The sequence below is a fragment of the Prinia subflava genome, chromosome 1 (assembly GCF_021018805.1).
Source record: "Prinia subflava isolate CZ2003 ecotype Zambia chromosome 1, Cam_Psub_1.2, whole genome shotgun sequence".
Classification (NCBI taxonomy): Eukaryota; Metazoa; Chordata; class Aves; order Passeriformes; family Cisticolidae; genus Prinia; species Prinia subflava.
The window spans coordinates 90583437-90605019 of record NC_086247.1 but is presented as its reverse complement, the minus strand read 5'-3'; the positions used below and the strand labels follow the sequence as shown (position 1 = coordinate 90605019).

Here is a 21583-nt window from a genome sequence, read left to right as displayed (position 1 = left end):
TTTATAACCATTTCACCATACACAGTTATTAAATTCATGCTTTGCATGTACAGTAGCTAGATACCACATCACAGCCACGGGTAATTATGTTTATTCATGCACAGCTACCACCAGCCAGAACTGTATGTATATGTCAGTCCATTTTAGCAAAATCTACATCAAATAACCAGTAGTGCAGGTCTCTTCAGCTAGCTTTTTTTCTTTTGAAGCAGGTAGACTGGAAGCAAGACAGGAGAAGGCAAGCCAGAAAAGAATGGGTGGCAAAGAGCAGGTGGTGACATCCAGCAGGCTTCAGCCACAGCCGTGCTAGGTCAGTTGATGTGATTACAGTCAGCCAACTCAGAATCCCTTAGCAACCCATCCCATGTATCTCACAAATCCTTACTGTCCCAAAAAGGGTTTGCCACAGAGAAGGTGAGAAATTCTCTCCCCACTGGCAACATAAATGGCTGAGGAGGAAACTCCCGGGCACTGGGAAGCCCCTGGCAGCTGGGGGGGGGACCTCCACCTGCGGTCTGAGGGTTGCCAGTGGAATAGCCCTGCAAGAAGACTTTTGCAGCACAGCAACCTGCAGCACACGGGATCAACAAGACTCTGGTGAATTGTCCTCAGTAGAGAAGTCCATCCTAAATCTTCCCTGCATAAAATTTCAGTATATCCAGCTGAGCCCACTGGATCACAGTGGGGTGACAAGTCTGGGTGTCCAACAAGAGCAGAATACAGATAGTTACAGAAGAAAGCAGTTCAGAGGGTGTCCATTTAAAGACTGAGCCAAGTCACAAACCAAGCAGAAATCCCTTCTGTGACTATGAGGATACAGCACCTACACACACCATAGACACAGACCTAACCATGTTGTTCAAGGCTTTTAACTGATCTCACAGGCAGGATTTAAAAATCCCCACTCTTGCTATTCTCTTCCAAGGCCAGCACAGGATATTTTGCTTTAACCTCAAGCCTTCAGTTCATACTTCTCCCTAGGAACATTTGTTTCACTCGGCTGTCCAAAGTCAATCCTAGCCAGAAAACTGAATAACACCAATCTCACTGAGAAGTGTGTCAACAAACCCAAACCACTGCAGCTCCGAGCGTGTTAACTCACCAGAGAGATTACGGGTTTATAGAGAGAACTCCAGTCTTTGACTCACTGGTCCATAACAGTGTTCCCACACCACTCCCTCATCCAGACAATTCCCTCATCCTGAATGGTTTGCTAAGAAAGCCTGAGATTATTTTTGTTATGCTCCATGCAGACAAACTACAACATACAAACATACAATCATATAGTAATGAGATGTTCCAGTTCCAAAAGCCATAAATTCTGAACAAAATTATCTTGGGTTTAAAATTCATCTTCCTGGGTTCACAAGATGAGCCATGTCATATACCAGGTAGGTAAGTTGACATATTACAGTTTATGTAAGGCACACACTTACTAGAAAGGGCTACTAGGGCTGTTGCCCACAGTTTTTGTGACAGCTGCAGGTGTCATATTCTGTCAGCTGATGAGAGAATGGTATAGGAACTCAATATGACAAACATATTTTTAATTTACTGGCAGTTTTGAAACTTTTAATTAATGAACAGAACTGACTGGGTACATGCACGGTGCAAAGCTGGCTAAACTATGTTGGGTACTAGAGGCACACTTGCCTTTCTGCATGAATTTACCATCTCAGATTAATTTACCTTCCAAGCATTAACAATCATACTTTTTAGTGGTATAAATGAGCATATCTAGACCCCTCTACTTCATCAGCTAGACTGCCAGAGGCACTCAGATTGGCTTGTTCAAAGCTAGCTTTGGTACGCCCTTCAATCTGTAGTAGAGGTCTAACCTCTGTTTATCAGAAATGCCACAGGTGGAGGAAGGCCCCCATCCCTGTCCCCCTGTAGAGGTGCAGGGAGTGATGACTACAGCAGATCTGTCAGAGTTCAGCTGGAAGAGGGAAGAAAGAAGGTGCCGGGATGCTGCCCACAAGGATCTGCAGAGCTGCCTGTGTACTGCTGATCCTGGGGAAGCAATAACCTGATAGTGCTCTATCTTGCTCTCTTGGCAATACACAGGCTTCAAAAAACATGTTTCTATTGTGACCAGATATTCACTTTAATAAACAAACTTTAATAAAACAAACAATTTAAAAGAAAGGCCAAATCCTCTCACACAGCATTCCTCACAAGCCAATTATGGAGAACCACTCTCCTGGGCCAATGAGCAATCTCTTCCCAGGCCAGGCACTGAGCAGGAACGCAGCCTGATGCAGCTGCTAGGCAGGAAGGGCTGGGCCCACTGGGGCTTTGAAATAAAACAAACAGCTTGTTTGGCAGATAGCTAGTTCTTCATGGACTGGTCAGCAGGAGGGATCGTGGAAGCTGGCTGGCTGCTGGCGTGTTTCATCCATGTCAGTGAAGAAGGCAAGTCTTCAGCTGTACCCGAATCCCTGAAGAATTACAGTGACGTGACCGACACTTGGTTGGGCTATCCATTCTCGGTTGTTGTTGTTGTTGTTGCTGGTATTTTAAACCTAAGTCAGCTTTTACCATGACTCACTTGTACACAATATCCTTAATCTACAAACACTCAAGGATGATAATTCAGCTTTATTACCCACATTCCCTGAGCCCACATTTCATAAAGTATAAGCACACTCAAGAAAGAATGATTCCTAAAATAGCCAGGCATGTACATTTCTACCCTCTCCTCAGGAAAGCAGTTCAAAAACATAGGTCCTTGTAACACTTAAAATTGCTAACCTGAGCCTCTTGATAACAGCAGGCGATATCTTGAAACAGCTGGGGTTTTATCTTAGCCTCTCACACCAAGTTACTACATACCATCAAACCTGCTAGTACAGGCACCGAACTGACAGAAGACGTGCCATGAACCAAACACAGCACAAATTCCACACAGCAGCAGAAGACTGAAACTGCACATCCAAAGCCAGCACATACTACAAATTCAATAAAAACAGAGACCACCACTGGAGTTATTACTTTAACTGTCTATCACAAACAAGAAGTAAATATACTCCAGTTTTTGGGCAATAAAAGCTATTCTTAAGAACCAGCAAGCTGTTCTCATACTTTATTTCCTACACTCTGCTCTTTGATAATGATTTCATGGTGTTGACTCTGTGCATTGCAGGGGTACCTCAAAAACTGTTCAAAAATCAAAAGCCATTTAGAGCACCCAGCACTTGGTAGGATGAGGCTTTTTCTGTGCTGTTACTAAACACTGAATGGTCTGATAACTTTCCTTATGACTACAACAACTTGCTGCTCCTGCCTTTTCAGTGGGAGCCATCACTCTCTGTGTTACTTGATTAGTTATAAACATGGCCTTTTATTAAAAACACAGCTTCCACCATGCTCAAAATTAATTCTGCTTGGCTATAATACAAATGATGTTTCAAACGTGAAATTTACAGTCAGTTACAAGGCAAAATGATGGCTAATTTCTGGCTAGTAAATTGGACGCTAGCAGCATAGACCCTGCCAGCACTGGGAGGCAAACTCAAGCCTGATTCACCACTTTTCCATGCTATTCATTGGCTGGAATCAGCTCTGAGCAACTGAGCTGGGTGTTTTTCCCAACAGGAAAACTGAGTGTGTCCTGTGCTTGGGAGGAGCATCAATACTGCCTGTGAAGATAGGCTTCAGCATGCAATATCTCATCTCAGAGCTCTACGTACTCTTTCTCTTTGCAAATTAAGCCCTGGAAGAGAGACTCTGCCCAGACAGCTGATGTGCAGACAGGAAAAGCAGACATGCAAATAACAGATTTATGGAATGGTGCTGGCTGAACTGTGAGCCTCCAGTCCACCCTGAAGCACCAAAACCTGTGCTGCCTCTTTCCTTCCTCCCACAAAATCACCAGATTCAACTTCTACAGCAAAACCAGCCTTTGCCCCTTTCCATCTACCTACTCCCTGCCCTGTTCCCTGGTCCCTCTCCCTTCTCACAACCTACCTGCTTCTACAATCATTCCAGTCTCACCCTCTACTTTCTCCTCTCAATTCTTCCCCCATTCCTATGCCACTTTTCACCAATGAAATACTGGCAAGACAGTCATCTTCTCCTCCCCTGCTCTAGCACGGTCCCATGTGTCTTTTGGCCTCAGAGAGGATCTTCCATTGCCCATCAACACTGTCCTCTGATCACAACTTTGAGAGTATTAGTCCCACAAGCCCGATCTTCCTCATGGCTCAAAGCAAGCATCATACTCTCCATAAGGCTGAGGGAGAGAAGGGAGGAAGAAAGACAGACTTTCAAATGAGCACAGAGAAGAAGAAGAGGAGGAGGAAGGGCAGAGTGCTTCTCTCCACCCCCTCTTCCTTTCACTAAGACACTCCTGTTCCTCTTCTTCCTCGTCGAGCTCTTATCTCCATGTAAAAGGCTCTTACTTCAATTTAATGAAATTGTTTAAATTACTAACTCAACTAATACAGTTCACATTCATGCAAGATTAGAGTTTATGTAACAACTTGCACTGAAACAAAATCAGAAGTTCATATCAATTTGACAATTTTTATTCAAGCTTGTGTATTTCTGAGGATTTTGTTCTCTCTTCTGTGCCTCAGGGGTTACTGTCCCACAATCCTACATCTCAACAGATGCAGGGCAACTGAGCAAACTGCAGTAAATGCTGAACAATGTGACAAGGACAAGCAACCTTACATTCCTAGCTGTAAAAAGAAGTGAAATAAAATTCAAATAAAAGAAAGCTGACATAGTACTAAATTCAATACAAGATAGGCAGACAAAGAGCCAAATGAAAAGATTTGTGGTACTTTTTCTGTGATGCTTGCATCGAGAACATCATGGCAGTCCACAAGTGATATATTTCCATCAGTTCTGTGTGCTAAAGGAATGTATCAATTCCATTTTAATTAATTTAATTCCATTAATTCCATTCCTCAGTCTGTAAACTGAGGCAGTCAGAAATTAAGATATGAGAGTCTCAAAATACCTAAAATCCAGGTCTTGCTAGTATTAAGCTCTGCATATCGTGTATTCAAAAGATACAGCTTCCAGCAGCCTTTGGTGCAGATGCACATGTGTAGTGCTAGAAAAACCCATAAAATGAGGAACAATGCAAAAGCTACAACAGGAACACTTTAGCAACCACAGATATATTTATTTCCCCATCTCCTCTTCTACGTTTTCAAGTGGGAGAACAAAATATCCTGCACACTAGGAGATTTAGATCAAAGAGCTATGATAGTCACAAGTCACAACTCATCACCCACCTGACAACTGTGGCTATTTATGTACAAATTAGTAGTGCTGACCTGGCCACTATTAAAAGATTGATGTAAATGGCTTACCCAGCATCACACTCCTTGGCAGAGGATCAACTTCTCCAAAGCAACGTTCAGCTGCCTTAACAATGAGATTATGTCTTCCCTTCTTACACTCACAGGAACACAGGAGGGTAAGAGTTCAACAGGCAACACTCTCTCTCCTTCAGCATGTACTCTAATTCATCCCCAGAGCAGACTCGCTTAATGCACCAAATAAAACCCAATCATTCTATGGAGGTTGGGGGGAAAGGTATGTAATCTATTTTAAGATTATTACAAAGCAATATATAGATGTATGGATGGAATTAATATTGCATAAGCATTTTCCCAATTCTGGGATTTTGTAACTTTTGAGTGCTTAACTTAGCCACTTTAATATCCTTTCACTCTGACCATCTGTGTAGTGTCTGTCTGCACGTGCATGTATGGCCACTTCAAGGATCCTGGAGATGCAAGGCACCAAGATGCAATGTCTCAATTACCCAGAGGACTTTAAATCACGTGCATAAATCTGCGGTGCACGAATCCACCTTCTGTGCATGTGATACAGAATCCACTACATATGTGGAGCTTAAGTGCATCCTGGAAGCTGCCTCTTGGGAAACCTTTACACCCAGATGCAGAGGCAACACCTTGCATGTTCACCAGCTTTCTGTGTTGCATGGTCATTATATTTGCATTCTATGTAAATATTTAACAAATGCATACATTTCTACAAATATTTAACAAGTAAAAATGGCTGGGGAGAAGTGGCCAAACTGATTACCAGTAACTGGCTACTCATATCTTTATTTCCCCATGGGAACAAATAAAAGGAAGTTCCTTCCTTCTTCCCCAAGGGATTCATTCACAGCAGTAGCTGGTTTTCTCTTAAATAAGTATTGCAATGCTATTTTTAATATTCTATTCCAATATTACTGTAATGTGCTACAGAGCTCTAAAGACCAAAGCAAAACAATAAGGCAGAATATGAATACAGGACAGATGGGATATAAAGCATGACAGAAAGCAGAGGGGAACCCCAATTAGAAAATGCGGAAGCCAGGAAGTCAGGTCTAGGCATCAACTCAAGTCAGTGGCCAGGGTTCTATAGGCAGAGGCCTTCTCTGATGGTCTCCACATCCTTCTTAGTTGCTAGAAGGAAGAGTTGTCTGCCTGTAGTAAACTTCCATCTTCTCAAACGTGAAACAAAATATGCTATACATAAATGCTGTCACTGCTTGTTGCACAAAAAGCTGCTCTCTAGGAATGCGTATTGATTTGACAAACCTGGGGGTCCACTTTTAAAGTCTCTACCTACTCCATCAAGCTTCCGAGAAGCGATTCAAACTCAAAAAAAACCCCTGAGAATTCCCCACACATCTCTGCAGATGGCAAACCAGATTCTAGGGCTAGAAGCAAGTTCTTTATCTAGCAGCACAAAGCTACCAACCCTCTCTCACTCCCACCCTTCTCAATATAAAAAATATTTTGCTTTTATCCACACAAGATATAAGGTCTCAGAATTCAAAGCTGCATTGCTTTCAATTGTAGAAAACCTGTTCAACCCTAGAGAATTTAATCTTGTCTTTTCTGAGGCATAATTCAGGTAAATACAAAATAGTTGAAGAAAAGGTATCCAGAAGTTATTTTTATGAACTGGTAAGCAGCCATCTGTCCACAAACAATCACAGCTTGCCCCCAAGACAAGATTCTTTTATGGCCAAACTTGTCTGGCATCACGGCCTTTGTTTGCTGACTGGTGAATTGTGGCTCACTAATTCACCTCGTGTTCTTTCTGCCTTCCCTGTACTGCTTGTGCCTATTGTTTCATCTGTTTGACCAATAAGAAATAACAACCAAAAAACTTCAAAAATTAAATAATTTTCCTTAAGTACTACATATTCTTTTTTATTTGTTTTTACCTGTTTTGGCCAGCACTCCTAGCAGGATCTTCCACATTAGCTTACTAAAACTCTTAGTAATTCTGCCGCAGAATTCTGAGGACACCTCAAACCCATCTGCAAATATATCTGCCTTTTAAGTCCGAAAGTGCCAAAAGCAGTAGCCCCTAATTAATTTTTTTTTAAAAAGTGCAGTGATATCTAAGTCAGCTGTGATGAATATTCTTTTCCTATAACCTCAAAGGGATTTTATCTTCCTTGAGATGTGAACAAGGCAAATATTATTAAAATGCAAGCAGCTGGAGAGGTATGACCAAGGTTCCTTTGGAATGAAGTTTCCCCTCACTTTTCACTGAATTGTGTGTTGGAAGGTTATATTGTATGCTAGAAAGTGACCATGTTTCACCTCTTGCTCAGAGATAACTGCATCTAAGATGCCTAGTATGCACAAGTTCGAATGAACAATGCATAAAATGTGTTGTGCTCATGCAACAAAATAATCCACAATATCCTCAACCCCCCACCAAAAAACCAATCCCAAACCAACCATGCAAACCAAGAAATCCCCCTTTCCACCCCCAAAAAAACCCCAACAAGCCCAAACAAACAAAAAATCCCAGAAGTTTTTTGTATAATAGTATTATACTAAGAACACTGAGGTTATTGGAAAGGTTCACTGGACAGTGACTAAAAACTAGTTATAGAACACATAATCCATTTTGGGGGGTCCTTTACAAATGTGTGTAATTCCAGTAAAAGAATTATTTATAATAAAGAAACGAATGAGAAGGAAACAAGGAAAAAAAGGAACAAGAAATCTCTATCATGCTAACTGTAGTAATTTCTCAAACCTCTTCAAGCAGAGTTATAGTTAAAAGTGACCATGGTGAAAGTCACAATGAAACTAGAAAAAAAAAAAGTGATCAAATGTAATTGCAAACACTGACATTAGTAGCAGTTAACCTATGATACTAAGTGCTATTGTACCAGCGTTTAATTAATTTTGCAAACCAGTCCAGCTTCAACATTTAAAAGGTCAGTCTCCAAAATGTACACAAGCTAGAACTGAAAGGCAAGACCCATGGCAGATACATGATACCCAGCATGTGCACAATACAATGCTCTGTGGAACAGAACACAAATGTAAATAGAGCCACGGATCTATGGGAAAGGTTTCTGCCACCCAGCCTCGAGAAGAAAATTCATTAGTTTGCGCTGACAGTAAGCTCTTGTTCAACACATGGCACAAAAGCCAGTAGCAAACATAGCAAAACCGAGACTTTTAAGAGCACTCAGGAAGCAATCTCCAAAGTAAGGGGCGGGGGGAACAGTTGGGTTTGCTACCTTATGTCATTTGAGAAAAGCCAGATAGGTTTTCTATGAAAATTTTATGCTCAGTTATTGACTCAGAAATACATGAATGGCTATCTTTGTCTCTTCTGGCTTTCCAAAATGTCTCCTGGAGGATCATAGACTCATCATTACTAATTGAAGAAAAGCCATGACAAAAGCATTTTCTTCCAGGGAAGTCTTAGACCTTCATGCTACATAAATACCTTAATAAAAGTGAGGGAAGGAAGTTGAAGAGTCCTACGAGAAATGTGCATATTTCCAGTTTCAAGGAACAAAACCCTCACTTTAGACTTACTCTTAAGCAGTAATCTATATTTTCCTGTAAGAGACCTAAAGAAAAGGCTTCAAAAGACTACGCTGATCACAAGTAGTATAATCATAAAAGCTTGACATTGGATGAGGTCAAGCACAGAACATTTTATAGCCCATTTTTTTATTAAACAAGATTACGAAAAGAGTCCTGAAATAATGAGCAATAAATGAAGAAGTTAAGGGAAACTAAGAAATTACAATATAACTTTATGTTTTTTCCATTTAGTGTCATAAGCATTATTTGCATTCTGTTTCTAAGGTGGAGGGAGATCATGATGGTAATTTATCTACATAAGTGAGGAAGGATGGTCTCGTGATGAAGACTTACGGGTAGGTACTAGGGGATGAGGTTCTGGCAAGTTTTATGTCCTCCTCTTCTGACTTTGAGCACTGCCATTCAAGAGTCTCACACAAAAATTTTCATCCCTATGGGGCAGATATAATATGCTGCAGAGGGGAACTGAACATAAAACCTGCATGTGGAAGACAGTGTAAAGGCCCTAAAGCATCACCCAAGTGTCAGTCATTAGTACAGAAGTACATCAGCTCATAGTTCGTGGTGAGTCCTACAGAAAAGCACGAACACATACTGGGTAAGGTGATACCTCACACCAGGAATCATTAACAACACTCTTTCCTCCCTGTCCCTAGAGGAGATGTAATTATAGAATCATAGAATGTTAGGGGTTGGAAAAAACCTTGAAGATCACCTGGTTAAAACTCCCGCTGTCCTGGGAAAGGACAACTCCCACTAGATGAGGATGCTCAAAGGCCGTATCCAGCCTGGCTTTGAACAATATGGAGTCTCCACAGAAGCTTTTCTTTTCCAAGCTGAACAGCCCTAAACATTCCCAGTCTGTCTTCGTAGAGAAGGTTCTTTAGTCGCCGTACTTGTGACCCTCCTCTCCGCTTGCTACAACACCTTAATCCACCATTCAGGAACCGTTGGCCTGTTGCTGAAAACGGACCTTCCGCTTCCAGTTTACTTTATTATTTTATTTTATTGAAGAAAAAAATACATGTGAAATTAATCGAGAGTTGGAACTTCGGGATTTCGCACCGACACCGGGTTTCCAGGAGCCGCAGGGGGGTCCAGCGGCAGAGCCCGCCGGGGATGGGGCAGCAGGCGCTGGCCAGCCCCGGCACCAGCCTGGGCGAGGACGCGCCGCTGCTCCGGGGAAGCCGCCGGGCTCTCGGCAGCATTTAAAAGCACACGTCCATCCGCACACAAAGGTTATTCCGGGCGCGCCGGGCCACCGGCCCGGGCCCCTCAGGGCAGCCCCGGCGCGGCGGCGGCGGCGCAGGAGGCGCGACCTCGGGACACCTCGGAGACACCGAGCGGGCCTCGCACGGCGCAGCCCAGCCCGCAGCGTGTCCCGAGCTGACACCGCCCGCCTGGCAGGCAAGCAGTCTGTCCGTCCCTCTGTCTGTCCGGCAACCCAGACCGCCGCCGCCTCGGCGGGGCAGCCCACAGACACGAAGTTTTCGTGCCGCCACTTCCCATCCCAACCCAGACGCATTAATCCCGGCGCTCTCCCTGCAGCCTCCTGCGGCGCCTGCCTGCCTCCCCACTCCCTGTCAGCGATTCCCAATAAACTTCCCCCCCGCCCTTCTCCTCCTCCCTCTCCTGTCGTGCCTCTCCCCCGCCCTCTGCCCCCCCCCACCCGCCTCTACCACCGAGCGCCGCGGAGGGGGGGAAGATGGGGAGACAAGCGAGAGGGGAAAACCAACGTAGAGGGGGTGGGGATGGTGGTGGTGGGAAAGGACGAGCGTGGCGAAGGGGGTTCCTTCCCCAGCAACCAATCGGCGGGCGGCCGCGCGGTGCACGCCGGGAGGTGTAGTTCTCCGCCCTTCGCCATTTTGTGGCGAGGGAACTACAACTTTCCCCACGAGCAAGGACAATTCTATGGCTCCGTGGGGCCAAACGTGACTTTCAGGTGCTGCCAGCGCGGCGGGTCCCCGTGCGTGCCGAAGCCGGGGGAGGCGCCGCGGGTGCAAGGACGGAGCGGAAGGACAGCCCTTGGCAGGCGGGAGGCGAGAGGAGGCTGCAGCGGGGCGGGGAGGGGGGCAGGGCACGGCGACAGAGCGTGCTGCGCTCTTGAGGGATCGTCGTCAAACTCCCAGCTCGGGTTTCGGCGTAGGGCTCACGGCGACCTTGGCTGCCGGGTGGCCACGCTTAAATGCCGAAAGAAGGGAGGTGGGAAGGGCGGTGGGGGTGGGAGAGGGAAGCGCGTGACGCTTGACCCGCATGGAGTTTAGCGAGGCCTGTTGCATGCGCTGAGCGCGGCGAGGGGGCCGGGCGCTGCGGCTGCTGCCCCGGTTGGGAATTAAGGGCGAGCCCTAGGCGGCGTATGCATGTATGTGTGTGTGCCCTGTGTCCGTGTGTGTATATATACACACGCATACATATATATATATATAGAGAGAGAGATACACACACACACATACACGCGCGCGCGCGCACACGCACGCAGACATATATATTAACAACTGAGGAGGGAAAAAGAAAAAAAAAAAAAAAGCCAGGTCCATTTAAAGTTGCTGGCGGAGAGCTGTTCTCATTGGTTGGGGGGGAGCTGGAGGAGCGGAGACACACACCGTGCGTGCAGCCCTCGCTGCCGCCGCCGCTGCTGCCGCCGGAGCCGCCGCCGCTGCTGGAGTTGTCCCTGCCGCTTTCCCTGCTGCAGCGGCACAAACGTGACTTCCAACGTCCCGATTATTTATCTTCTCCTCCCGGCCCCTTTCCTCCTCCAAGATGTAACTACAGCTCTGACACTAAGGACCTGCAGATCGCTTAGGCGGCTTGAGAAAGAGAAAAGGGGATATCAAGGGCGTCGTTTTTTGTGTTTAGGGGGAAATTTTCCATTATAATGCTTCACTAAAGTGATTTTTTTTTTTGTTTCCTTCGCGTTCGTCTTTTTTTTTTTTTTTTTTTCTTTCTTCCGTCCCCCATTTCTCGGATTTATTGCTAGGAGAATCACATTGTGAGGAAAGAAAGTCGGATTACAAGATACCACTACAAACAACCCCCTCCCCCCTGGATTTTTCGGTATTTTTAATTTTTTTTTTTAATTGTCTCGGCTTTAATTCATGAAGCAATTGTCCCTTTTTGCAATCAGAATTTGGATACCAGAATGAGCAAAGAAAGACCCAAGAGGAATATAATTCAAAAGAAATACGTAAGTGGTCATAACATATATCGTTTGACTCTTAATTTTAGGAAATGGCAGTGAATGTCAAGTTTATAGCTAATCTTGCAGCTCTAAGGCTTTGGGAACAAATGTGATGCTGAATTTGATTTTTCTGTGGTGTGGTGGGGGAGTTTCGGAGGCCCCTTTTAACGGGGAAGCCTGCTATCCAGTTCGGTTATAAAACCAGATTTGTGTAGCGATTCCTCCAGTGAATAAATGTATTGACCTCAAATGACACAATCATAATCTAGTTTTAGATGAAACGCGAGGAGCTCGGGGGGCTGCCGCGGTAATGTCACCGAAACAGCATTTTCAAGCGGTTTTCTTAATTCTGTGCTTTTGCATGCTAAAAGAGGTTTGTTGTTGTTTTTTGGGTGGGTTTTTTTTGGTTGGGTTTTTTTGTTGATGTTTTGGATTTTTTTAATGATCTACGTGTGTCTATCCCCGTCTGGTGAAGCGGCGGCGGTGGTTGTTGGAAGCCCTTTAAGTTGGAACGGAGTGTCTGGTTATGGCGAGCTGGTTTCTCGCAGTACCACATCCCCGCTCCTGTGTGCGATTCCCGGCTGCCCTGCCTTGCGATAGACACCGGAGCAGCCGGGGATCGCCTTACGGGCAGCGCGTTCCTCGGGATTGAGTGGAACGATGAGGAAAATGGCTCGGTGCTGTTTAAAAAATAATTCATTATGATGGCTCGAAAATTTGGGCTAATCCTGCGCAGCCTGGGCTGCATTTCTGCTTCGCTTTATTCAGCCGCTTAACCAATCCCTCGTAATTGTCTAATCCTTTAAACATATAAATGTGGATGGGTAGTTAGATTTTTGTTCGTGCTCCAGTTACGTTTTGATTGGCACAGGGTAGCTTTTCCTTAGGTTTGGAAAAGCGGAGGGGATTATCCATATAGGCATTAGAGCGAAAAATGATTTTTATCTCCATGTAAAAAAAAAAAAATCAAATTTGGGGGGGGCGGGTGTGGGGGGAAAGATACAGAAACCCTCGCTTTTGGGCGGGTTTGATGCGAGGCTTTAAAAGTTGTAGTTTATATCGCGTCTTGTCGTCTGCGCCGGTTTCTTTCAGCGGAGGGGTGTCCCTTGGCAGGGAGGGTGACCTTCGGGACACTTTGCCTCGGTATTCTGTAGCTTTGGTAAAAGCTGCAGTTGACTCCAGCTGACTGCCGCTATCGATTGCCCGCCCCGCTGCAACGCTGCCCGGGGGAGGTGGTGGAACGATGTGTGTGTGGTTTTGGGGATGAAGGGCGGGTGGGGGGCTGCGCGCTATTTCGGAGTTGTCCCTCTGCGCCTTTCCACCCCCCCCGCACCCCCCCCCCCAAATTTCCGAATTAAAATACATCCGCATTGCAGAGGAGAGGGGAGCTCGGGGCCGGCGAGTTTAAAGTATGGCATCGAAACGGGAACGACGGGTTGAAAGTCTGGCGAAACACGCGAAGCGTCCACGTTTCCCAGGCAGGCAGACAAAAGCGGGGCGGGGGAAGGAAACCGCGATGTTTATGGTGGGGGGGGGGAGGGGGGCGAGAGGAAAAGGGGGAGAGATCGCCCCAAAGCCCCGGCTCGCCGGGGCGAACAATGCGGCGCCGCTCCCGCACCGCCGGGCAGGGGCTGAGAGCGCGGTTCCCGGGGGAGGGAGGCAGGAGGGACGAGGGCGAACAATGTGCAGGGTGCTCCCCCGCTCACAACTTCACGGCAGCGCTTTTATTTAACCGTTCTGCCCCCCCGCCTCCTCTTTTCCCCCCACCCCCTCCCCATTTTAGTTTTTTGCAGAGGGCGGCGGTGCCGGCGGGGTGCGCTGGCGGCGGCGGAGGCAGCAACAGGTTGCCGGGGCTGTGACGGAGCCCGCGGGCCGCCGGCCACGCCGCCGCCCGGCCAGGTTCGCCCCGCTCCCCGTGACGTCACAAAGGGACGGGCCTGCGCGCCGCGGAACCTTCGGCGCCCCCCCGGCACCGCGCCCCCCCGGCCCTCCGTGACGTCAGAGCCGAGGCGGGGCGGGGGCGGGAGGAGCCCCCGGGGCAGCGGTCGGCGGCGCCGCGGGGGAGGGAGGCAGGGAACGGAGGGAGGGGGCGGCCCGGGCCAGGTGAGCAGGTGCGGGGCCGCCCTGCCGCCTTGAGGGTGGGAGCAGAGCGCCGGTCACGTCGCCCTGTGGCGACACGCGTGGTGGCACGTCTCCTGCCCGTGACTTTCGGGCGCTACGGCAGCCTGGCGGAGCGAGCAGCCGCCTCCTCCTCCTCGCCGGTGCCAGCACAAGCTTCGCCTGCACCTGGAACAATGTTCCAGGTGTCGGGCCCTGCTGCCCACCCCGGGTCCCTGGTGCCCCCAGGCCGGAGGTGATGCTCCGCCGTGAGGAGCGAGGTCACAGCCGCCGCACGGGCACCAAGTGCTACTTCGTGGCCCTGCTCCTCTCATGTCACTGCGAGTTGTCACAGAAGGTTTGGGTTGGAAGGGGACCTTGAAGATCACCTAGTTCCAACCCCCTGCCGTGGGCAGAGACACCCTCCACTACACTAGATCAGGTTGCTCAGAGCCCCATCCAACCTCGGCTTAAACTGGCCTTGTATCAGGAGTGGAGCCTGTTCAGGCTGCTGCTGCTGTTTTTTTCTTTTCAGCATTTGCGAAATGAATTCTGAAAACAAGAAGGTGGTGAGAACAATGGAGTAAAGCCTCCGTGTTGTGGGCTGCCGTTGCAGGGCTTGGCTCCCCGCTCCGTAAGTGCTTACATCTGAAAGTTCTCTTAAACTTAGGGAACATTATCTTTTGCGATTGGTAACCCAGGAATGAGGAAATCCTGGTATGCATCTTTTTTCCCTGTGGTTTAAAAACGCTATCGCTTAATTTTTAAAAGATCCATGGCTGACTCATACAACTCTTTCTTCTCACTTTACCCTCCTCCTTCTCAAACATCTTTACATATCAAATATTGCCTTTTGGCTCCAGCCTCACAAAACTGACAGCTTTGTAAAGCATCCACCAAAAAGCCAGACTGCGTTCAGTATGCGCTTGGAATTAATAGTTCTTGACTCAAAAGCTTTGATGTCTTGAACGTAATTTCACAGGTGCATTTTTCTGACTGTTTTTGTGATGCTCAAATAGCAAATCTTCTGTTCTTGCTGGTTTAGGTCTCAAAGTATCAGACCTGGATTACCGCCTTAAAATACCTGTGTGGTTCTGCCACTGTAGCAGATGGTGAAGTATAATTAAGGAGTAATGTCACTATTGTCACCTCGTGTGATTTGTTTCCTTGTCCTTGCAGAAGTAAAAGTGCTGTAGTCTGCCATGAGGTGACACGCTTTACCTACGGATGGCCTGGGAAGCCCCTCAGACAGAGGGCAAGCAAGGCCTGGCCAGGATTAGCATGCTGCAGACATCTGAGAGCTCCTGTGTCTGCTGCAGCCTTTGAAACAATACTCTCTATTTGCGTGTGCTTGTTGTGGGCTCCGGGAGTTTTGAGGGGGATGGTAACTCCACAGCACCAGCACCTTCTTCTGCATCAGGGGCATTTGTTCAGGAGCCTGACCCTGGGCACTCCAGGGCTTCAGCTGGAGCCACCTGCCCTGCTCCTTTCTTTGTGAGCAGTTGCCATTTCTCTCCCTCATCCCCACAACTGATGACAGGCTCTAAGTTTGACCACTTCCTACAAGAAATAATGTAAATAGGCTGTTGGCAGCAGAGATGGTATTTAGTGTGAGTTGCATCTTATTTCAGGTCAGCTTTGGGGCCTTTTTCTGTTGGGTCCCTTTCACGCTTGCGGTAACAATTCCAGCAGCATAGCTGCTCAAATCTTTCTTTTCCCATTATGAAAAACTTAAGGATTCTAGCTGCACCTGAGCTACTTTTGTGTTCCTCTTAACCTCCTTCTCGTCTCTTGAGACTACAACATTATGTTGTAAGTGGCTATAGGATAGTACATAAGTAGAAACTAGTAATTAAAATACCTTTTTTCTTTAAATAATTATTTTGCTATCAACAAATGCTTTGCCCTGAGATACTAATGGGCTCTTGTTCTCTCTGACGGTCTGCACGCCAGGAGCAGTAAGATATTGCCCAGAGTGAATTAGAGTGAATCAAGGCCCCTGTGAAGAGTTTCTAATGTTCATTAAGCACTTTCACCTTCTCTTGCGAGGCCTACTAAGCTAGCATTAAAAACGTATTACCCCTTCCTTTTCTGTAGTAATAGCTAATGTTATGCATATGCTAAAGTGTGGTATAAACGTCAGCTGAATCTGCGAGGCAGTAGCATTCCCTCCATTTTATTGTTTGATGAAAAAGAAAGAAGTCTAAATTACTTGCCTGAAGCTACATGCTGTAACAGCGGCAGAGTTGGAACTAATCTGTATTTCTGCTGCCTTCTCCAATATTCTGTCCTGTAGCTTACAGGCTGTTTTTACAAGGCACGGCGTCTGCATTATCAGGCGCTACTTTACATAGTTCAAACTTCAAAATTTCCCCCCTCTGCTTAGATTAACAGTCCAGACTGTTAGACTGTTATATTTTTAACATAATAAAAGAGGCATTTCAGTATGGATGCTTCTATTTTTTTTTAAGAGATGATCATACCCTGCAGCTGATAGAGACCAGTTGATACTGTGATGACTCAGCTGTGGGAGTATTACATAAAGTAGGTCAATTTTTAAATCTCATACTCTGAAGCTAAAGAGAATCCACGTTAAAATTTATGTTTTCTTTATACACATTACTGTTATTTCCTGGTTTGAACGTAAGTGAAAGCTCTTGAGGAGGCAAGAAATATTTTGGGGGGTTGATTTGGGATTTGTTTTTGCCCATTTTTATTGTATAGTGACTGAATTCAGTCAGCTTGATGGACGGGAAAGACCAGCTGCTTTCATTTCTAAAGTTTGCAGTTTGCAGCAGTCAAGTGAAAGGAAGGCTTTAAAGGCAATTTTAAAGTAGGGAAAGGAAAAGCAGAGACACGTTTATTATTTTTTATTACAAGCACCCAGCTTTTGTGTGATCTAGCAGATGTGGAATTTGCAGAGGAATACATGCTTCTTCGAAATCCAAATTTGCATTTAAAACATTCTAGTTTCTCCTCTTAGTCCTTTGCATGGCTTGCTTCCCAACTATAAATGTAAACCAAGTGTAAATGATGCATTGTTTGCCTTAGTGGGCAGACAGTCTGAAAACAATAGTGCTGATGGATTTGACTGCCTCTGTGTAAGATTAACGGGACATTAAAATTCAAGTCTATTAATGCAAATTTCAGTGTTGCCAAACCTGAACTTCCCTTAAGTGTTTCCTGATGGCCCTTAAATTCCTACCCCACAGGCCAAAACTTCAGCTGACAGCTGACCTGTTGTTAGGACTTCAGAGAAAAGGGTAAAATGTACCTGGACTTTAATGTCCAGTTGAATGGTGGGACATGGTACACATAGACTTTCTATACTTAACCACCATTGGTTTTTTTTTTTTTTTTATTTAAAGCAATTTTAAGTGGTAGGAAGCCACCAGGAAACTTAGTATCTGCAAATCACTTGTAAAATTCAGGTCTAGTATGTGAGGATTACTTGGCACTGAAAATTCAGATACAGGAAATGATATGTTTGCCAAAATCTATTTGCTGTTCTCTTAGATCTTTAATGGGTTGGTTGTTTTGCTGGCTTATTACTTCTGGGAATATTGGATACAATCCTTCTTCATTTTTAATAGGCAGATTTTATTTGGGAGCTCTTGGTTTTCATTTGGAGAGGTGAGTTTATTTCTTCAGTCACAAAAATGTTTCCTCAATGAAGTAGTAGGTAGAAGATCTAAAACCATTTGCTGCTTCACTTGCTCGGGTTTCACACTTTCCTTTGTGTAATGACATCCTGTTCTGAAGTTGTTCCTTCAGTAATCTGACAGAGGCCTGGTATTTCCAGTGTGGGCTGTGGGAAAGGAATAAACCCTTTAATTATAGCAGTGAGGTCTTGTTTGAAAATATGCTAGCTCTCCTCCTCTCTGCATGTCGTGTCTATTTGTCCGACTCTCCCCTATGCAGATGAGGGATACGAAGCTGTAAAATGCTGCTGCTCGAGCTGCACTGCAAGGGTGGCCATGACGCGTGGCAAAGCTGAGCAGTGGCTGCGACCCTTGCCACGCTGTCTCCGGGCTCGAGGCTCAGCATCGCGGCTCCTTGGGCTGGAAGCAGATGGATGCTGGGGGTGCACCCCATCTGCTCCCGTGCCAAGTTTATTGGCTTAATTTATGCTTCTGCAGGAAGCCGTTCGGGGGGACCAGCCTGGCTGAGCATGGAAGCAGGGAAAGAGGCCCAGGTAGAAATCATCGTTCCACTGGTACACACAGAGAAGATGTAAAGCTGCTTCAGCATTTCTGCAGCAAATGTCTCATCCTGGACTGATGTGTCACAAACAATATCCCCTATTTTTATCTGAGAGACAAAAACCTCCTTTTATTTGGCATAAAAATGGGAGTGTGTGATTAAAAACAGACACTGAAAACAAAATGAGAAAGCTAAACTAAGGTCCCTGTATACTTTCTGCATCTAGGTCAGGCCTGCGGAGCTGGAGTAGTTTCTGGTCAGGTTCAATTTAGTGCCTGTAGAAATGCTACAGGTAGAATCAGACATTTTGACACTGCTTAAATCAGTTCAGCAGAAATGTGATGATGCCCCCGAAGAGTTCATAATTGCATCACTTGAGGAGCATGATTTAATCCTTTTTAAATGTCTCTCCTCTGTAATCTGCTTCGTCTTTTCTGCATGGCTTCTTGCCATCTTTTCTGCCAGGTTCTTCCCTTGATTTGCTCTGTAAAAAATGCAGCCTTGGATCTGTGACTGAGAAGAAATGCAAATAATAGGAAGTTGAGAAACTGTGGCCTGCTGCTGTACTCCAGGAGGGTTTGTGGTATTTGAGTCCCTGGTGCTCTGCTTTCAGTTCTGTAAGCTTGCCTTGCTGATCTGACATCTTTTGGATGACGTGATAGTTGCAGGAGATTAGCGTATTTTGGCACACATGTGCTATGATGACTGGCTAACGATATTTACAGCGTTCAAAAATAAACCATGGGAGCTCATTCTGACATAATCTACTAATCTTAGTTTTGCACTTTGATACTGTGTTGTCTGAGCCAAGTTAGGATAACTATATATTGCAAGGAATTCATTTTTAGCTTTGGCTTGCAGATGAGTGTTGAGGCAGTGCATACTTTTCATTTAAAAATGATGGGAGTGAATTTGGAGAAATTATCAGCTCTTTCAACTATATGCTTATTCTGTGCCTATTTTTGAAACAGTTTTATGTGAGTGGGTAGAGATACATGCTCCACAATATTTCTGAATTTGTTGTGTACTGGCATTTTGATAAGGTTATTTTTTTCCTTCACTGCCCACAAGAATGGGATGGTCTTCTCTGCCCTTTCCCACATTTGAAGAAGGACTTTCTTTTCTCTTTGAGGATTGTACTTCACTCTTGTTCTGGATAAAGAAAAGAAAAATCTATTACTGCTTTGGGTAAACTTCAGTCTTGTACTGGGTGTCTTGCTAGGTATGCTGCATTTGGGGGAGTCCAGCCAAGAGAGTAAGATTTTGAGGCTCCCAGGTGGCAGGAATTCAGTCTGCCCTGGACCTTGACAACTCCATTTAAACAGCTAAATAACAATTTTCTAGCCACATTTTTTTGATTGGTCTGCATGTTTAAGGTCTGCAATGAGGAACTTGCCTATGTAAGGCCAGCGAATCAAGTCAATGGCAATGTACAAATATTTTTTCAGGTTGCTACTATTGAACTGGACAGAAACCATGAGTCTTGGAGAGTCTGTTCAGTCTCTCACTCTTTGAGATGCTTATCATTATTTTTATTAGTTGTTATATTTAGCATATAGTTTCTTGTGCTGTTCTAAAACTGTGTTCACGAAGTACGAAGCCTAGAAATTGCATTTAGATTTTTAAGGTGCTGCAGGCTATTACCACCTTACGTTTATAACTTTTTTTCTTTTTATAGGGTACCCATTAGACAGACTGAGGGTGACTTAGAGAAGGGATATGTTTCCTTCTTTCTCACTTTTTAAAATTTTATGGGTATTATTTTCAGCCACTTTGTCCTACAGGTCTTTTTGGTACATCAAAGTTCTAAACCAAGTCTCTCAGCTACAGCATGGATGTTAAAACTCCCAAAATACAAATTGGCAACCCTGCACATATGCCAGGTGAATTAGCTTCTTAACTCAATTTGAGCTGAAAAAATCCTGAAAATCCAACATACTTTTGTGTTGATTTGAGCCCTAGAAAACTTGATTCAGACCTTTGAGTTCATAAAACTCAAAGCCAAGTGAAAAGGCTTTCTGTTCTTGTTTTTAAAATTGACTGGTAACTAAGCTGCTGTTGTACATTGTTCCTTTTTGGGTGGTGTTCCAGGTGACCAGCCTTAATTTGAGTGTCTTTCATATATGGAAGACCTAGATGGATATCTGAATGTGATTTTCTGATTGACAGTCACTCTTTTCCCCTTCTTATAGTGATAATGATGATAATTCTCATGGCGTCTTGCCACCTTGCAGACTGGTAAAAGCTTAAACTTGAAATTAAGGCACCAGTAGCAGAAAGACTGCCTTCTTGTTACAGTCTTGTTTGGGTATAGTAGATCTTTGAATAAATTATTAAAAGAAGTACTACTCCAACTAACTTCTGCTTTATAGCCACAACTGAAAGGGATGTTCTCTGGTCTCAGAAAGCCAATGTTAATTTTTCTGTTGTAGTTATTCAGCTTGTAATGGGGACATAGTAATGTCACTTTGTAAGACAGGCAATTTCATGTTACTTAAAAGCTGGACTTAGAGAATGTTATAGTAACTGTAACTTGTGAACTATTTATAATTTGGAAGAAATAATGGTTATCCTAATGGTAAATAATTTTGAAGCAGCTTTTTTTCTCTCCAAATATATGATACCTTGGACCAGTAAAAACAACAAAATAAGAACTAGTATCAAGGGAAGCTACCCTGTCCTGTTCTACTCCCTTTTTGTTAATTTATGGTTGAATATCCTATGTATAGCTTATGCTTTTTGCCTTCAGTAACAGCATTTTGAATGTGGAGACCAGTGAGGTGCCTAGTGCTGTATTTCTGTGGTTACTATTAAGCCTGCACTGCACTGGAGGGAGGGAGTGGTTCAGCCTTCCCTCTGGCTGCTTGCTCCCCTTCTCCTCTGCAGGGCTCACGTGTGCCAGGTGATAACTCCCACCTCAGATTGGGGACTTTGCAGGTAAAGACTGAACTGACAAAATGTGCTTGATTTTTAATGTGGATTCATTTAATATTGCAGTTTGTGATGTAGCTGGAAAAATACTTGGTCTTGGGAAATTGTTACAGTGAAGTGGCAAGGGAGCGGGGTGGGATTGCGTCTGTTAGCAGTAGAGTGAGTTTAAATGGGCTGTGAAATTATGACTAAATAGGAGTCAAGATACATGCTTTATTTCATAGCAAGCAAAATTAGCTGTCTTTGTCTGTTTTAAGGGTTGTTCGGATTTAGATTTTGCTGTCCTGCCTTTCTGCTGGAAGTGTGGTGAATATTAAATAACGTTGAA

General features: G+C 45.0%; 1 protein-coding gene across 1 annotated transcript in view; it reads left to right on the top strand.

Moving 5' to 3' along the window:
- The first annotated feature begins 11797 nt into the window (after window positions 1-11797).
- The window catches only part of JARID2 (jumonji and AT-rich interaction domain containing 2), a 210241-nt gene continuing 200455 nt past the window's right edge, over window positions 11798-21583 (top strand). The window contains exon 1 of the mRNA XM_063403007.1: window positions 11798-12030. Within this exon, the coding sequence (XP_063259077.1) occupies window positions 11986-12030 (45 nt within the window). The 5' untranslated portion in view covers window positions 11798-11985. The remainder of the gene's footprint in view (window positions 12031-21583) is intronic.